Consider the following 17,725-nt stretch of genomic DNA (forward strand, 5'->3'; position numbering starts at 1 on the left):
GGAGAAGGAACTTTCCGGTACAGTGTAGGGATCTCCTCATAAGTTCTCTCCATATTATAAGTTCTCTCCATATTCCCTAGGAAGAAAAATATATGGAGGGAACTTAGAGGCTTTTGGCAAGAGATTAGGATGTCAAGGTCAGAGCACCTGCAAATTCTGAACCCAACAATCAACGGAGTTTCTATTACTGAATCCTGGTACTTTCAAGTCTCGGTGAAAACAGAACAAAGAAGATCAAAGCACAAACCGGTCGAATGAATACTCATTTACAGCGGACTCGTCCATCCCGCGTATAATATGGAGTACAGAGATATTACATAGGGGAGCACCACACAATGTAGGAAACAAATAATGGGGATTTCCGAAAGAACGATTACATCGTTTGAATTGTGGTAATCAAGCGTGGACTTGGAGATAGGGGAAAATGCAATGATAGGCAAACGACACTTACTGTAGCTGCAAGCAGGTTGTTTTCTACCTAAGCTCGATATTTCTCTGGTTCTTTAATAAAAGCCACGTGTCCAGCTGCTTCCTGAGACGACAACAAGTGCTTCTCTTGATCGGAGTCATATATCTCGGTCCGAGGAGTCACAGTCGATATAGATTCAGTACTGTCTTCCTCTGGATATCAACATGGTAATTTCTTACAAGCAAATTCGATGATCAAGGTCGCACATAGGAGATAATTTGTCACAGTAATAAAGGAGTTTTTGTTGAAAACAGATATGCAATCTGTTTCCCCAGCTAGATGCCAAGGAGTAGCTTTTTTCTTGTGTTTTTTTAATCGAAATTTGTGGTGTGTGCAGAAATGGTGGCACCTTTTGCACGATCTTGTGGTGCTTAGAGGCTAAGACCGGATAATGATTTTCTCAGGAGTCTAGCTTGGGAAAAGTTCGAATATGCAATATATTTTTATAAAAAAAATCTAGTTCTAGAGAGTACGACAAATGCCAAAAACACAAGAAAGTAAAAAAACTTACCGGAAAAGTCGTGATAGTCTGGCAGCTGCTTAACAGTAGTTGCTTGAAGGCTTTCTGGAAGAATGCAACTACACATAGAACCTACAATACAAAAATGGGAGATTGCTTTAAACGTATTGATTCTTCACAATGGTGAAAACATAAGTAGCACTATGGCTCACTTTCATAGATAAACAGCCTTCGACTATGTAACTAGTAGGGGCTATGTAACTAGTGGAAAAGGCAAAATGGTTTCAATTGTAGAGTTCTTGTTCAATCATTGTGAATAATCAATTATCATAAAATTCTACGGACTAAACTAATAGGACAAAGCAAAATTTTTCTAAATTAAGAAATTTGTTTACCTAGCCGGGCCAACCTGTTCACCCACCCTGGGATTGTTTTGCCAATCAATCTAAAAGCGACATCATTAGTGAAGTGGTTGCAATTCTTGGATATGAGATGATATGTATCCCCATGATATTCAGAAGCCATATTCTCGATGAAGAGCCGGAAGTCTGAGGGAGGCATATTTATGGGGCCCAGCGCAATAGAACACCTGTATATGAATCCTGGGCAGCTCCGAGGTTCCACTTCGAATACTCCACTAGCTGGAAAGTCATGTGCTCCAAAGCCATATTCCTTACCATGCACTGCGTACACACAATTGCTAGGTCAGTTCAATTTTAGTGGACAATGCTGAAAATGTATTCGTAGAGACTATGCACAGGCAAATAGCAGAAAGATGGATTACAGTAACACGTAAAAACACATAATGGAAAAATTATTTATGAGATTACACTCATTGAAAGATCTCTTTTTGCTTGATCAGAGAGAAAAGGGCCAATTATCAAACTCTGCTCTAATTCTCTCTTATACCTCATGTACAAAGCTGCCATTGTTCCTGTCATTCCAACTTTGGAAAAGAATGGCGTATCAAACTCTAGTCATATACTCTGCAAATCAAACTGGCAGACTAAAGTCAAGCATCAAAGTCAACTCTTTAATCTGGGTTCCCCATTATGATTATTAATCTAGCACATGACAGGACGCAACTCCGAAAGCAAAGCCCAGGAACAATTCTGATGCCTGGTACCACAGCCAGAAATGTACAAGCTTCAGCAATCAGATCACTCAGTCACAACAAATGCAAAATCATGAAAAAGACAAGCTACTTTTTCAGCTTCATCTTTTTAAGTAAGATATAAAATATGCACCACATCAATAGCAAGATTTGGGTTACCACATCAAATGTATGGGACTTCAATTGAGCTTTCTATGACCTTGGGCTATCCCACCTCAATAGCAAGATTTGAGTCATGGTTCTCCTAAGGTCCATCTCAGTGGATATCGGAGGCATCCACCATTTCTCCTGTTTTGCAATCAAGTGGTGCGGGTGGTGATGTCAGTATTGTAGAGTTTATGGGCTGTGGAGCAGCGTCAGAGTGTGATTTGTCTGGCCTTGGGCTCTCCAGCGTCAATTAGCTAGGTTTGGAGGTGTGGCTCTCTCATGAGGTCCATATCACATCCACTATAGCCTAAGCTTTTGTGGTACTGGAATTTGAATCTAGACCTTCCCCTTTCCTATTCCTGTTGCTCCCTATATGCACTGCTTTTCAACCATTCTTTAACCTAGCAAATGCAGAAGTTCCCACGCCTCAGAAGTTTACAAATGCGCTAGCCTTCTCTAATGGGGAGTGTTCAGAGGTATACATGCATGCGTCACATCTTTCTCTAATTGTTTGAGCTTTTCAACCAACCGAGAGTTCCCTCCGAAAGAGCGAGAATCGGCAATTCGACACCCCTAACCTCAAATGCACTTAATTTTTTCCAGCAACCGGCATTTTTAGTTCTTTCTACATCGCGATGCACGTGAAACTTTTTGTGGGTTAAAGCTAGAAGAACAAGAGAAGTTTATACAGTAGTAAACAATATTGAAGAGCAAGCACCAAACCTCATGCCAATAACACAAACAATAAGCACTCAAGACCCCTTTCAAATTTCAACAAGAGCCGCACTTATTCAACATTACGGTACCCAAACAGCCACGACGAGCCAACACCCAGATGGGAAGAATTCAAAAAGACTGGTAAAAATCAACTCGAACAAAAATTCCAAAGAAACCCAAAAACAAAAAAAAAGGATAAGGATAAGGCAAGACAAAACCGAGATTCTTGAGAGCTAACCTTCAATGCCGGAATGGAAGATGCCAAGACCAAACCAGGCGGTGTAGCTATTCGCGGGGCTGAGATCGTACACGTTGAGAATCACTTGAGTCTCGCATTCAGGGCTCGATCTGGAGGCGTGCTGTGCCCCCATTTTTTCTTTCCCCCCCACACCGAATCGCCACCCCCAAAACCAAAGGATTAATTATTTTCCTTCTTCTTCGTCTTCGTCTTCGTCTTCGTCTTCAAGAATCCATCTTTTCGAAATCGACCATCGGAGGAGTTGGGAAGAACAATCAAAAGGGGTTGGGTTGGGTTTCTTCCCCGTGGGAGAGAGAGAGGGGGGTGGATTTTTGAGGGGTTGGGGATGCCGGAGGAATCAGGCCGAACTCAGTTTTCTTTCTGATGTTCTTGGAAAAGAAAATGGGAAATGTGAGGGAACGGCCGGGCGTTTGGTGGGACAAGGTGGCTGTCATTGATTGTGCATCAATATATATAGTCATGGAAGTGGTGACGTCAGGGCCGCTTAATTCACATGTTCCAATACTTTTCTTTCCTTTTTTTTTTTTTTTTTTTTGGGGTTCTGGGGCTCAGTTGAGGTTTTGAAATTTGAAGTGGCAAAGGGGCAAATTCCATTTCACTGTCATCACTCAAAATTAAACACTCTCTCCATCTCTCTCTCTCTCTCTCTCTCTCTCTCTCTCTCTCTCTCTCTCTCGAGATGTATGCGTGTATATTTTGTTGGGGTGTGATTTATACTCTCCAACGATAAAAAAGCACGGAATCTCGCTTTTCGATGAACGAGCAAAAGTTTGTCCCGCCGATGGTATAATGGAGATACACCATAGGGCTTTCATAGTTTTATTAGTAATTTGGACTTGAACCCTTCAATAACTGCTATTATATATAATCATTTTATCTTGTGATTGAAAGTTGTAATAGAGACAATGTGATAATTATATAGTGGAGTCCTTTAATAGATGTAACCTTAATTTAAGGATGAATTAAAATAAATCTTATATCTCACTTTCTCTTTCTTATTTTTACACTCTATTTTGTTGTGTTTGTCCACCAAATCCTAACATATTTATTTTTTTATTACATGTTGATTCGGTACCATGTCAACGGCACATGCCCAAAAAATCACCACATTAGCGATGCCATATTGACAAGTTGATAGCGCCAATAATGGATAGATGGTTGTAAGACTCGATGGTGTGAATTGTGAAAGATGGGGAACTATATTGCAAAGGAAAATAGTTAAAGAGGACCAAATAGCATAGAGACTACAATTGTACATTACCTTATATATCCTCCTAAAAATAAAGAATGGCACCCAAGGCAACAATGAGCTCGTGACGAAGTAGATGAAGGATGCGACAAGGTAGACAGTCGAAGATATGGACGCGACGCGATGCCAGTTGGACCGTGGTGGTGGTGGTGGTGGCCACGGGTGGAGTACTGCAGCCTGAAGAGAGAAAGAGGAGATGGGTATAGGCTAGTTTTCAATTTTTTTCCCCTTTTTTTTAATAATGTCGTTATATTAACAAACGGCATAGAAAATAGAGGAAATCTTAATAAGAGAAAAGCAAAAAACTCACTAATTTCTCGACACAGGAAACGATATCAACTTTCCCTCTACACTTGCTTCTCTGTTTCTTCCTCATTTTCAGATGAGAAACACAATCACCATGCACCTCGAAACAGACATGTATTGGGGATAACTTTGACCAATAGCAATTTCATCGGAGAACATGCAAGGGACATCCCCTCGGATTGAAGGGCCTCGAAAATTCTAGAGGCCATGCCACACAGCAAATGCAAACATCCATCCATATCGAGAGCATGTCTGACAGAGGAGTATTATGTATGCACATGACTGCCATTGCAGTATAACTTAGAAGCCGATAAGATGAAGTTTCAAGAGCCCCAAAGCTCGGCAGCAAGATTATTTTGCACCCCCCCTTCTAAGAAACAAGTAAATAATTGCAGCACCAATTCTTCCAAGAGCAAACAGAGAATGTATTTATATTACAAGGACATCAAAGATGCCTCACAATTTGTCCACCCCTTTCAATGAGTCCAACCTTACTATTCCATTGTCAACGAACCAAATGGTAGACACTGCCAAAAGAGAGTTTGTTTGCAGGCCTCTTCTTCAACCTGAAAAATACAACCATGATAAGTTAGTCAAGAGGCAAAAAGAAATCTCAACTGACAAAAAGCAAGCATATCTCTGGCCAAAAAACACGAAAGCAAAACCAAGAAGCACTTACAATCGCCAGATCCAAATGCAAACTTCAAAACATACTATCCAAAACTTGAGAATCAAGGCTGGTTATTAGGCGTTGACTGCCGCCGCAAGCGCTCCCGCCTCCTCCGAGTAATTGAGCCACCATCTGATGAATCATTATCCTCATCCATTGATGAAGATAGAGAGATGTCCCCATCATAGCTCTCACCCCACAATCTGGTCGATCTTCGTCTGAAAGTCAGTCGAGCCCTGGTCCCTGAGGCGCCAGACCAGCTGCTGCTCCTAGACCTTGAACTGGGTTGGAACACCCTTATAAGGAAAAACACGGTGAGCCACCCTCTGTCCTCCATGGGCAAGATGGCATCTTCGTCATTCCTATCTTCACTAAATGAGGATTGGAGAGTGCTGATCAAGTCGCCAATATCCCTCTGGCGCTCCATCCTCCTCCAATTACGTTGTCTTTCCGGATCAACCTCAGATGGTCGCACAAGAGGATGCTCAAGCCGTGCATGCTTCCTGAGATCTCTGTAAGAGCCCATAAACTCACAAGTCTCGCAAGCACAGCTTCTGGATTTCGCATTCATAAAGCGACGTGCTGGCTCCTCAATGATCCACTCTTTTATCTGCCCGCGGCAGAGTGGACACATTAGTTTTGACTGCAATGGTTTCTCGGAAGACGTCCCAGGTCCATCTGATTGGACCTGGGTATCCAAGGAAACAGTCACGGGCCCCTCTATAATTTCTTCAGCGTCAACAATAGTTGAGTCCGATGTTGCATCAGGTGATAAGTTTGTATCTAAAGACGGATTTATCTCTTGCTGAGGTACTTCCAATGAAGTTGCTGCAAATGACTTGCGGAACTGGTCAAGACAGTTTGAATGTCTATAACTTGTGTCGCACATGTATGGACGACAACCCTTATCATGAGATGTACAAATGAGGAGAACCGCATTATGAGGGTGTTCCATGCAGACAGGACACCTCGCTTCTTCCCATTCTCTAATGTTTCCCTCAGTTTCAGAAGGGATTTTTGGGAAGGAGCGCTTCGGTTGACTGGAGCTACACCGAAGTGGAGATGCTCTGAACCTATCAGAAGATACAGACCTATCTCTTCTATCCTTTGTCATGTTAGATCTCACTCCAAGTTTACCCCAAAAAGTCAAAAGCTATTGCCACCCCCAAAGCCCAAAGCAGAATCTGATGGCTGAGATATGAAACATGACAAGTTACATAACAGAATAAGAAAATAGGGGAGACAAAGACAAAGAACTGACACTTAAATCACAAAACACACGTCATTTGGAAGATTGAACAAAGCAAAACAATAGATGCCCCAATGTCAAAGGAAGAGAGTTTTCAAAGCAACTAAAAGTAAAGATTTTTCACAGGGGTCTTCACAATATATCATGGCTTTAGGTCAACTATCACGAGATAGGTCTACAACAAAGTCCATCCCGTGTTGTTTTTAGCAGTCCGTACAATACAAATGGCCCATTTGTCATTACTTCAAACTATTACTTGCTTAACATTAAGCAGCATCCAAAGCTTGTGACTCAACCCAGCTGCGAGCAACTTATCCCACCAGAAGTTATTTGATCGCTTTAAGACTGATTTCAGCCTGCAAAGCCAAGATTATGTTGGTGGTATGCCTCCCTATGTGATGGAGTCTAGTATAATAGTGATACTGTTTATAGCATACCATCAGTTATTACGGAACATTTTCCAAGTATTCTACTCCACCAGTAACCGCAGTAAGATCTTGTCCAAGTTCTCTACCAAAAGCATCAAGGTGGTCAACAAATAGAAATACATGTTCACCATACGTAGTTGTCAGATTTCACATGTAAATGCTTCCTCGTGAGATGTATAGACAGTGAACAGAACGAAAACAGCACAAAATCTTTCCAAGAAGAAATTAACTCCTAGTCTCCCACAGCACTGCAAACAATGCTAACTATCCTGTCATATAAAATATTCCACCAAATTTCCACCTCCTGAGGTCCTCCTCCCATTCTCTCCTTGGTCTCCTGTATCTTAACTCGAGGTTCGTAATTCATGCTCTACACAAGTTAACATTCATCAAAGCAGGGCCAATAAGGAAGATCTGACTGGGCCGCTTTAGCCCTTTGTCTCGTACTATATATGCCTGCACAAAAATGAGGTCCGGAACCTATGCACAAAAGTTTCCATATCCGAATTGAAAACAGATCTACTTTACGCACAACAAGAACAAAAACCAGCAAACCCCGCTACATCGGTTCGGCTACATGCTCCACATACAGGCTCCAGAATCACGTCTTGAAGTCACACAACCAATTCACCACAGCCCGCAGCATAGAACACAACTCGATTAAATATCTACTCAGCTCAAGACGAAATCAAAACCAGAGCCTAGAGGGATCGTCTAAATCCATCGAACAACAACAACAATCCCGAGCCCAAACCCTCGCAATCCCGACCACGACACAGGACACGCCCAACCGCCACAAAACGGACCGGATCCCGCCACCACAGGACTCACACACGGATCGTATTTCAGCAAAATTCGAATCAGACCATTACCAGAGCAGCAAACGATCGGAAGCCGTCGAAATCCTTCCGACCAACTTCAGAGCTCGATCTTCGGAGCTGAGCGATCCTCGAACCCGGAGCAATCCGAGTCCCACTTCGAGCTTTCGGGGATTCGCAAGCTCCTCGAGCAGCTGCTTCTTCTAGGGCTCGAGGGGTTCGGAGGAAGAGAGAGAGGGGAGAAATGAGGTCAAGTGGAGAGAGAGAGATAAATAGGAGAAATTCTGGTCACTGTTTTGTAGCGAGGGGGCGGCCAGCTGACGTGGAATTTTTTCTAGCAATTTCTTTTCTTTTTTGAAAATTTGAATCAATGTTTCGAGTCGGCGCCGTTTTCGGCCTGCTTGCAAAGTTGCAGGGCGGGGGTTGGCGGCGCGTTCTCGTCACGCTCTTCGATTGCGGTTTTGTTGATACCAGGTGGGGTCCCATCATGAGGAGGTATCTTCCATGACCAGCATCACACAATTACAATCGCGACATTTGAATGAAGAAATTCGACAAGGATGTACGCATCACGTGAACAATACGATTGATTCTCTGTTTCGTGCCGATCTTGGGATCGTCGTGTCGATATGGATGACAATGAGACGGGTTTTGTACATTTCTCAAATCATACATTTCTTAGCTAACTTTTGTATGTTTCTCAAATCGTCCCGAACTTTATATGATTTTGTAAGTGGCATTTTGAATTTATATCACATAAGGTTACAAGGTAACCATCTACCCATCAAATACCACATATCACAAAGGTTTTTAGTTTCACTGACATAGTTTTCTATTAAAGAGAATTATTTAACACAAATTGAATAATAAGCCATCTTGAGTATACATTGAAGGATCACGAAAACCTAAAATGATAGGTGTCACAAGAAATGAGCTAGAAACTGTGGATGTTGCAAAGAAATGCCAATGGCCACTACTCACTAGTGATTTGGACTCATTAGTGCATACCGTTACTTATGTGGCAGGGTATAAAATACTTTGGTAAAATGGCTATTGAATTGGAGTTATCCGCAAGAAAAACTTCTAAATCAATCCGTGAACGAAATCTCAAACCCATCCCACGAACCAAATTAAATCCATACTAGTATTCGGGATGAGTTTGGTACCTTATTAAACTCGACTTATTGTCATCCTTACATGAAAATTCTTTTCGTCCATTACAAGGGCAAACTTTTCTTTTAAAAATTCAGGGAAAAATCCTCCTCCTTTTTATATATATATTTTTTTCATTAAGAACCCAAAATTATCTTTTGCATTCTCTATTGAGTTTCCTTATTAGACACGAAATTACACCTAACAAAACATCAGCTAAAGTGGCATAATTCCCACGCACTTTACAAACATCAAAGCTTATGTTTTGTGCGTCCCTTCTCTCTGTCGCTTCTCATGCTCCTCCTTCGCCGAAGCTTCCTCGCTGACTTCGAGACCTTGGTCTCCTTATTCAACCTAGGGGTTCCGATAGGACAGCCAGCCACGAACGAAGAGGAAACCTGGGCGCAACTGATCAGCAACTGCTGGATGACCTGCGGATCGATCTGGGTCCTCTGTTCGACTTAGTTCGGGCTCCAATGGTCTGAACACCATCCGACACAGAGGAAAAAACCCATTTCAAAAGTCGAGGGAGGTCTGATGCTGAGTCAACGCACGTCGACTACTACCAAGCTAAAGTCAACCTCAGCAAGCTCATCATCCTCTCCAACCAGACTTTCGCATGTCATATATCAAACATCACATTAGGCTAATGCTAGAAGCTTGAACCGAAACATCGTTCTGATAAGATAGATTAGATTATACATGAACGGCATCATATTCCAAAAGTAAAATATCGGGCAGAAGAACAAAACCCGAGTAGCGGATGTAACTTTCCCCCTTTTATTTGGATTTTGAAGTGTTCCTTTGTGGATTTGGACTGATTAACATCTTCTTTCTGTAACATGACTTTGCTCAAACAAAACAGAATAAACCCAAAAATGTTCGCTATTCACAGGATCCTTTGGGTCCGTCTTGTCATTAGATGGATGTAAAATTGTTCCACCTCACGCACAAAACATAAACTCCATACAGTCAGACATGTACTTTTAAAGACCCGCTACATGGATGACAACGGGGGCAGGATTCACATCCTCAGCAACCAAACTGGGGAATCACACAATTTACGCACTGAAACAGTCATATACTTATGTGAAGACATTGGAGGAGATTTTTTTGAGTGCAAAGTGTTCTAAGATCTCATCGAGAACCTTTTGTGAGTGAAGTAGAGCGTGCAACTGTTTTCATTCTTGCTCAAAGGCCAGTGGCAGGACAGATTTAGTTTGTGAACCTGATGCATGTGGGTGAAAGAATCATCCAAGCCCTTCCTTAAGAACAGTTGAGAGGTCGCAATTGGACCTATTCATCTCGTGTAAACCAGCATTCATGCACTCATAAGGCGATCTAATAACCCAGAAACAAGCTACCACATCAAGAAACAAATAATCACAAGATGCAGACCACAGAAACGCGATGAAGAGAAATAAAGGAACGGCAAGAATCAAGCAATCCGATATTACACTTACATAGGAATACAAGTATAGAAGAGCTCAGTAGTATTTGATGCCTGATAGTCCCATTATACAGCATATTACAACACAAAGAGTTGTGCAAATTAAAATCATTGCTGCTAATCCAACTGCTTAACTTGGATGGACCGCTCACAACATCAACTAAGGCCATGAGTTCATTAATCCTGGGGTTAACTATCTCAGATGCAGTCACTTTGTAGAAGCCATATCCAAAATAATCCATAAAGCTCGTTCATGACAATCTCAGGTGGCGGATGCATCCAAAGATACTTGATCGGGAAACCATTTAACATTTTCCCTAAATTTACATTGGAATCTTTAAGCATCTGAAACTAACAATGGTACTTCCTTACCGAGCTGCCACACACCTCCCTAATGCTGCCGCTCCTTAATCTTTGCTTCCAGCTGCACAACTGCTTTCCTTTTCTACTATTGGACAGCTTTGTGAACTCTTCGATGTATCAACATTAATCGCCACTCAACTATAGCCCTTCCCCAAGCAGTTCAGACAACGCTGTATCCTGTGAAACAAGGAGTAATACACCAGTTCCCGATGTTTTGGGTCAATTCAGATGTTCTCGTACACGTGATTCAAAAAAGAAAGAGAATCAGACAAGAACAGTAGGGATACACTTGACAAACCTGTTTCCATCGCAAGTAGGGCAAACGCAGGGGTTTATGACTATGGGGTCATGCAATGGTGACCACTGGATCGTGGCATTCCCTTTGCACAGCTTGCATATGTAGAACCCTTTCCCTTTACACACCATACAAGGCAACGCGGACTTTTTCTATAGAATTCAATCGATTTCGAAATCTTTTTCAGCATCAAGAAGGAACAAAACCTTCCCAAGGACTAAGAAAGGATGCGACTTTTTTTACCCGTTTCGTCTCCGCGACGGACCGAAGCATGCCGATGGTGATACTAGAGACGACGTTGAGGGAGACGAAGCCGCCAAGAATTACAGCAGCACCGACACCGAAGGAGCGTAGCTGCTTCGGAATCATGTTCTCCAAGGAAGAACTTTTCTCAGGGGCTTTTCATCGAACAGCTCGAGTGCAACGACAGACGTCCACCACCGCGCTTCTCATATCCGAGAAGAGAGAGAGACAAAACGAGGGACCCCGAAACGACAACGTACGAGGATCCTTATAGACAGCCACGGGCTCTCGCCTCTGTGTATGCTAATTACGTTTTCATGATCCTCTAATTCTCTGTGAAAATTTGTTTTCAAACTTGTAACCTCTGTTTACACATTACCAACCTCAATCATAGCGATAGACCCCCCAAAAAAGAAAATCTCAATCATAGTGATTACCAACTTTTATCAACGAGTCTTGTGTTGCCAATTTTTCAATTGAGTTAATTACCAACGTTTTCGACCAAAAAAAAATTACCAACGTAATTTTTTTTTAAGTTCCTATCCTAACTTTTCTTATTTTTGACCAAAAAAAAAAAAACTTTTGGTCTATCAACCATCTTCTATGCTAAGGTCGCCAACTCATTTTACATTATTAACTCTCACTTGAGTTAATTACCATCGTTTATTTGATCAATTTGAAATTATCATTTTAATTTGTTTTTGACAAAAAGAAATTTCTCCAGTCTTTTGCAAAATTTTATTTTATCTTTTTCACCATCATCTTAAGTTTACTAAATCATCATGTGAATACCAATTTTTGATTGAACAAGTTAATTTTTTTTTCCTCAATTTAAACTCTAATGAGAGTTGGTAGTCTTGAACTAATTGATAATACTTGTAGGTTTGGTTTATTAACCGATTCATTATGAATTTCATGGTAACCGACTCTCTTTATGGAGTTAGTACATATACTCGGATACTCGAGTTAAGATAGTGAACCATCATCCATTCCGAAGCCGACCTACTCTTTAGACGTGTCCTCGACAACTTGGTGGTGGCTCGGTCTAGATTTCAAACATTCATGATCTGGATGTGAATGACTCGAAATACTTATCCTTGATTCTATTAGTGACCTATTTCTCCAAGGATTGTAAAAGATGTCCCACTTAAAATATTATTGTTATTGATGCGACTCCTGACGGTCAAAAAATAGGTAGGTCTATCTATTCTGGTGTAGCTAATGTGACTTTCTTGATCTATAGTTCATTTTCTTTGTCTTCTCTCTCTTGATCGATGCTTTGGCTAATTTTTGAGGCATTTCACAACACAGTCGATATAATTTTCTCGAATCCGATTGATGGGTTTTATGGGTCATGGGTGGGCCGCCCATGTTGGGCTAACCCTACCCAACCCCATGGCCTACACAAGCAACTGTTTGAACGAGACAATAAGATCACATTTGATCACGTCTTATCCTGAGGTTCTTAAAAACGACGTTCTCTATGCACAGCAAAAAAAGAAAAGAAAAAGAAAAGAACATAGAATAGTATAAAATGAATGACGATGTTCTGCTCTTCTCTCGAGCTTGAAAACGTATATAAACTCTCTCTCTCTCTCTTTCTTAAGGATGCATATTAACATATAATCTTTTAGGACTGAATGACAAACTTTAAAGGTTTAGGATTGAATTGGCAAAAGTATAAAAGGTTTATGACTTTTTTTTTCAACAATTTTCCCACAAATTTCTGTGACAATAGAATGCATGTTCACCAAATTTCAAGTTTTTTCCCTTGTATAAGTTTACATAGACATCAAGGTGATAGCATAAAGTAAAGCAAATACCTTGACAATAAGCGGACACCCCATCGGACCACTTACAGATCGGATGCCCTGAAATATTTATGGTAGAGCAACACAAATTCTTAACGCAATACTATTGCTAAGACTTAGCGGCAGAGAGGCAGGACACGACATGGGACGACCCGTGACCACCCGCTCAATAACACAATCCTCGTGAAAAGCATGCGCGCAAGCTCGTCCCTTCTCTGCACTCCTCCCTGCACGACGGGGCGTCGCACCTTTCGCTCCGGATTCGTCCTTCCTCACCATGGCCGTCCCGTACGGAGAATCAATAAGCCTTGGCCTCCCGCCGGCGTCGGCCCCTGGCTCGTAATCCTTCACCTCCGTCCCCACCCCGATGTTGACCCTAATCGAGGGGACACGGGTCATCTTTACTCTAATTCCTCAGATGCGGAGAGGACGCGATCTTCTCTAGGATGTCAGCTTGCTGGAGCTCCGGGACCCCCATGTCGATCAGAAGCGGATGCACCGACGTTGTTGATGTCGAGGCGGATGGAGATCAACCTTTCTCGACGCAAGTGATCGAGAATGAGCAGCTCCCCGCTCTCGGGATCTTCGGCGTAAAAGTCTTCGTAGAGGTGTAGTTTGAGCAAGGCCAAACCTTTGGGCAGTTCTCCACCATCCGCTTCATCTCTAAACACGAAAAAACTTCTCTGCGATCCTCTTCTGAGAATCCGAGTTCGGGAAGTACTAGGAAGATTGTACCGAATGTGGGTAGGTTTCCAAACTATACGATCGATAAAGCCTAGCTCATGGAAGTTGTGGAATCTGAATGACTCCATTGACTTTTTAGAGGGGGCTGCGATAAGTTGGAGAAATATAAGAAATCTTTAATCCATCCTGAACAAAATCAATTAACGTTAATTATTAACATCAAAATCAAAATTTTAAGAATATTAATTTATTTTGTAATATGTTCAGCTGGTACGAAGATAATATAAGAAGTACTATCATATTAACACACTAGAATAACTCTACCTCGTTCGTATTAGACATTGTCATTATGAATTCGCGCACGTTAAAAGTTTGAGTTCGGGAAGTACTGAGAAAGATTTTACCGAATGTTGGTAAGGTTTCCCATCCATATGCCTCGAAAACCTTATCTCATGGGAAGTCATCGAATTTATATGCATGTTTTGAATTTTTATGAGGGCATGTGATAAGTCCCGGAAGAAACTGTATAAATAACATCGTACTAATTTTTGTATTATGATTGGTTCTGTCCATCACATCATCAATAAGACAAACTTAGTCAATTTTGATTATTTTTGGAGCAACTGAACAGGGCATCTAAGGCTCATTCTCATGCATCCAGAGCAATGCCATCAGAACACTCAATTGAATTTAACATGAGGAGAGAAAAAAAAAGGGAAGAAAAAGAAAAAAAAAAAAAATTATGAAAAAAAAATAAAAATATTTAAAAAAAAAAAAAAAAAAAAAAAAAAAAAATACTTAAAAAAAAAAAAAAAAAAAAAAAAAAAAATATGTTGAAAAAAATAAAAAAAAAAAAAAAAAAAAAAAAAAAAAAAAAAAATTTTTAAATTAAAAAAAAAATAAAAAGAAGATGGTTGGGGAGAAAAAAAAAAAAAAAAAAAAAAAAAAAAAAAAAGAAAAAAAAAAGGACAACCTCGGAACTTTTAAAGACCTTTCTTGAATACTAACATTCTTGAGGGCAATAGGGGACATGCATGCAAAGGCAATCTAGAGTATTCTTCGGAGGTAAAATGAGAAATATACTAGTATTCTAGCGACTTCTCATCAATCTCCCCCGTTAAATTTGATTGGAGATTAATGGTAGTAATCGAAGAGATTCTTGTGTTTATAGGGTCCCCTCCCTCCTTTTCACTCGCTCAAAAATGCAATCAATACTTCAAATCTTCTCTAGAGTTGCACCCGGCTAACGGAACACTTGATAGCTGAGTCTTGAAGCTCTTCCTTTTAAGCCTCAAATTCTGCAAGTACCTCGCCTCCGCATTCTCCTTCTTCAAGGTCTATTTTCGAACCCTTTTGGCGATTGACATCACATGTTTGACCTTGTCTTTGATCGGAACTGGCCCGAACCCGGCAAGAGCCCCCTGCCCGAACTCGGAAGGAGGCCCCTCCTCTATGTAGTACCTCACTCGAACGGCCGCTAAATGGGCATAATAAACAGGTGGCATGCAAGATGCACACAATATCAAATGGGAGTAAAAAATTCGTAAAGGAAAAAAGACGGAGCGTGGGCAGCATATCTGCATATAACAATAAGATATGATCCAAAAAAGGAACTAGTCTCAAGGCAATGTGGGAATTCAATTAGAAAGGCAACAGAAAACTTAGGTGTAGCACACGAGTAATACATGATATTGCGATAGCCTACCGGTATTTTAACAAAGATGCACATCGGAATTTGCTAAGGCTTGCGCCTACCAAATGGCCACTAATCTGTTCATTACTCCAGGCATATTTTAATTAAGCTCCAAATTTCCGAAACAAGTAAAGACGGTATGGGATGCTTAGCAGGAACTTTGTCCTAAAATTTTGAGAATAAAGTTTATTTATACTTTTCATCACTCGAAGGATTACAGGGATACTTCAAAGCCAGTCACGCTACAGCACAAGGTTAGGACCTTCGACCAACCCGCTTAAATCCATTTTCCTACGTCGGATTTCAACTTAAAATTATGAAAAATCTAGATGCAATGGGTTCATGTAACAAAACTACAGAGCTTAGGCAAAGGCACATAGTGAGAAAGCTCGGCATGGCCCGATTGGGCCCTATCTCGTGCCATGTAACCCCGTTTCTATTTCTTCACTACAATATTTTATGCCGGTAAAATTGGATGTTGTCTCAGCCTGTCCGCTTGTCATGGGACGAGATTGTCACTTTATTGTCACTGAAGAATTTAGTAAACAAACAATAGATCGGAAGAATAAAGATAAAATTAAAAAAATCCACAAAATCTACAAAAAATCTTAAGAAGCAAAAGACAGAAATTAAAAAAAAAAATTATTGTCTTCTAATATGAGATAGAACCTGCAAGATACTATGTGCTCACTCAACCATGCCACCGTCAACGTCATCTATAATGGCGACGAACAGGCCGTCGTGTGTGGTGTCCTAGTGGTCGGCGATCATCGGTGATGTCACATCGGTGATGTCAACGTAATGAATCGTCTTCGACGGCGATTCGATCTGAGATCTCTCTCTCAGCTGAGGACAACACCTATCTATTGCCGAAGAATCGTGTGCTAGAGTGGAGCCGATAGATTTTTTTGTCTAGTGTAAAATTGCCATGTAATGTGAGTACAAAAGCCCTTTTTCTTAAAAAAAAAAACGTGTTACAATATTTATCATTTTTAATTGTATAGGTTGATGAAATTTTCAAAATATGAAGCTCAATATTTTATACGATATCCATATGAATATGACTATGCTATTATCGATATTACATATTTTATTTCATATTTGTTAGATTTTATCATATAATGCTTCAGTAAGTAGCGACGGCAGCTGTCTTTCGCGGAGGAAGAGCTCCCTCTACCACTCGCATGAACCCTCCACATTCTTCTTTCCCCTTGATACCTGGGCTTCTGGTCTTGCCATCGTAGCCACACCACCCACCCATCGCGAAAAAAATAAAAACCGTTTTTATAGCGTTCTTTCTTGACCAACATGTACAACCTCCCCTCGATTTTGGCTTCTGCAGGCGAACTTTGGCCCTCCGCCTGTTCGACACCTGGGTGTGGTCCTTTCTTCTCAGTCTCTAGTCTATTTTTCTTCGATGGAGAACGAAGCTGAGAATCAACGTATGGCGGTCCTGCGTCAGCGTCTTGCAAGACCGTGTCCTGTCAAAAGATGTCGACACTAGGGAAGACTCAGTATCTGCAGAGAAGGTTAAGGAAAGCAAACTCACACTTTTTGGAAAGCTCCTAAATAACCCTAGCTTTAATTTCCAAGCCTTTCAAACCCCAATGAGGAAGGCCTGGCGTACTGATAGGATGATCTTTGGCACACTAGGTAATGGTATTAGCTCCATTACCTTCCAAAATGAAGCGGATCTCACAAGAATCAGCGTGGTAGAGAGAGCTCTTCCTGCGAGAGAGACCGCTGCCGTGCTACTTACTGAAGCTTTATATAATAAAATCTGAACAAATTGCGGAATATTGTAATATTCGATTATAGCATTAGTTTCATTATGCTATATGGGATATTGTATAGAATATTGAGCTTCAAATTTTGAAAATTTCAATATTAGATTTTTTTTTTGTTCTCTTAGGCTTTTACTATTTTGCTTCATTTTTTGAAAATTTCATCAACCTATATAATTATATATAAATAAATAAATAAATAAAAACATGTTGTCCCTTGTATTTTGAAATCTTAAGTATCATATTTTGAGAAGAGAAAATCTTTTTCTTTTCTCAATTCAAAGTATTCTCCATGATTATTGTAATATTGGGTTATGGCATTAGTTGTATCATTCACATATCGTCCCAATGGCCACCCTTCCCA

The 17,725-nt window shown here is 40.8% G+C and overlaps 3 protein-coding genes across 4 annotated transcripts; all 3 read right to left on the reverse strand.

The window, feature by feature from the left end:
- Nucleotides 1-234: 234 nt before the first annotated feature.
- Nucleotides 235-3,579, reverse strand: LOC115756973 (deSI-like protein At4g17486). Its single transcript, XM_030696991.2, has 4 exons — nucleotides 3,146-3,579; nucleotides 1,325-1,612; nucleotides 981-1,061; nucleotides 235-621 (listed from the first exon to the last, which is right to left on the reverse strand). Exons 1-4 carry the CDS (start codon nucleotides 3,276-3,278, stop codon nucleotides 479-481), a joined length of 645 nt encoding a protein of 214 aa, XP_030552851.2. The 5' UTR covers nucleotides 3,279-3,579; the 3' UTR covers nucleotides 235-478.
- A 1,384-nt stretch (nucleotides 3,580-4,963) lies between these two features.
- Nucleotides 4,964-8,146, reverse strand: LOC115756971. The gene is made up of 3 exons (XM_048277351.1): nucleotides 7,941-8,146; nucleotides 5,401-6,582; nucleotides 4,964-5,287 (listed from the first exon to the last, which is right to left on the reverse strand). The coding sequence occupies exon 2, from the start codon at nucleotides 6,503-6,505 to the stop codon at nucleotides 5,453-5,455; it is 1,053 nt and encodes a 350-aa protein (XP_048133308.1). The 5' UTR covers nucleotides 6,506-6,582; nucleotides 7,941-8,146; the 3' UTR covers nucleotides 4,964-5,287; nucleotides 5,401-5,452.
- A 2,592-nt stretch (nucleotides 8,147-10,738) lies between these two features.
- LOC115731224 (protein BUNDLE SHEATH DEFECTIVE 2, chloroplastic) lies at nucleotides 10,739-11,669 on the reverse strand. Of its 2 annotated transcripts, none has more exons than XM_030661866.2 (3): nucleotides 11,390-11,669; nucleotides 11,133-11,298; nucleotides 10,739-11,028 (listed from the first exon to the last, which is right to left on the reverse strand). In XM_030661866.2, the coding sequence occupies exons 1-3, from the start codon at nucleotides 11,513-11,515 to the stop codon at nucleotides 11,012-11,014; spliced, it is 309 nt and encodes a 102-aa protein (XP_030517726.1). In that variant the 5' UTR covers nucleotides 11,516-11,669; the 3' UTR covers nucleotides 10,739-11,011. The 2 variants fall into 2 exon arrangements, with proteins under 2 accessions (XP_030517726.1, XP_030517725.1); XM_030661865.2 differs by having other exon boundaries at nucleotides 11,150-11,298; nucleotides 11,390-11,665.
- Nucleotides 11,670-17,725: the final 6,056 nt, after the last annotated feature.

The sequence above is a fragment of the Rhodamnia argentea genome, chromosome 4, assembly GCF_020921035.1.
Source record: "Rhodamnia argentea isolate NSW1041297 chromosome 4, ASM2092103v1, whole genome shotgun sequence".
NCBI lineage: Eukaryota > Viridiplantae > Streptophyta > Magnoliopsida > Myrtales > Myrtaceae > Rhodamnia > Rhodamnia argentea.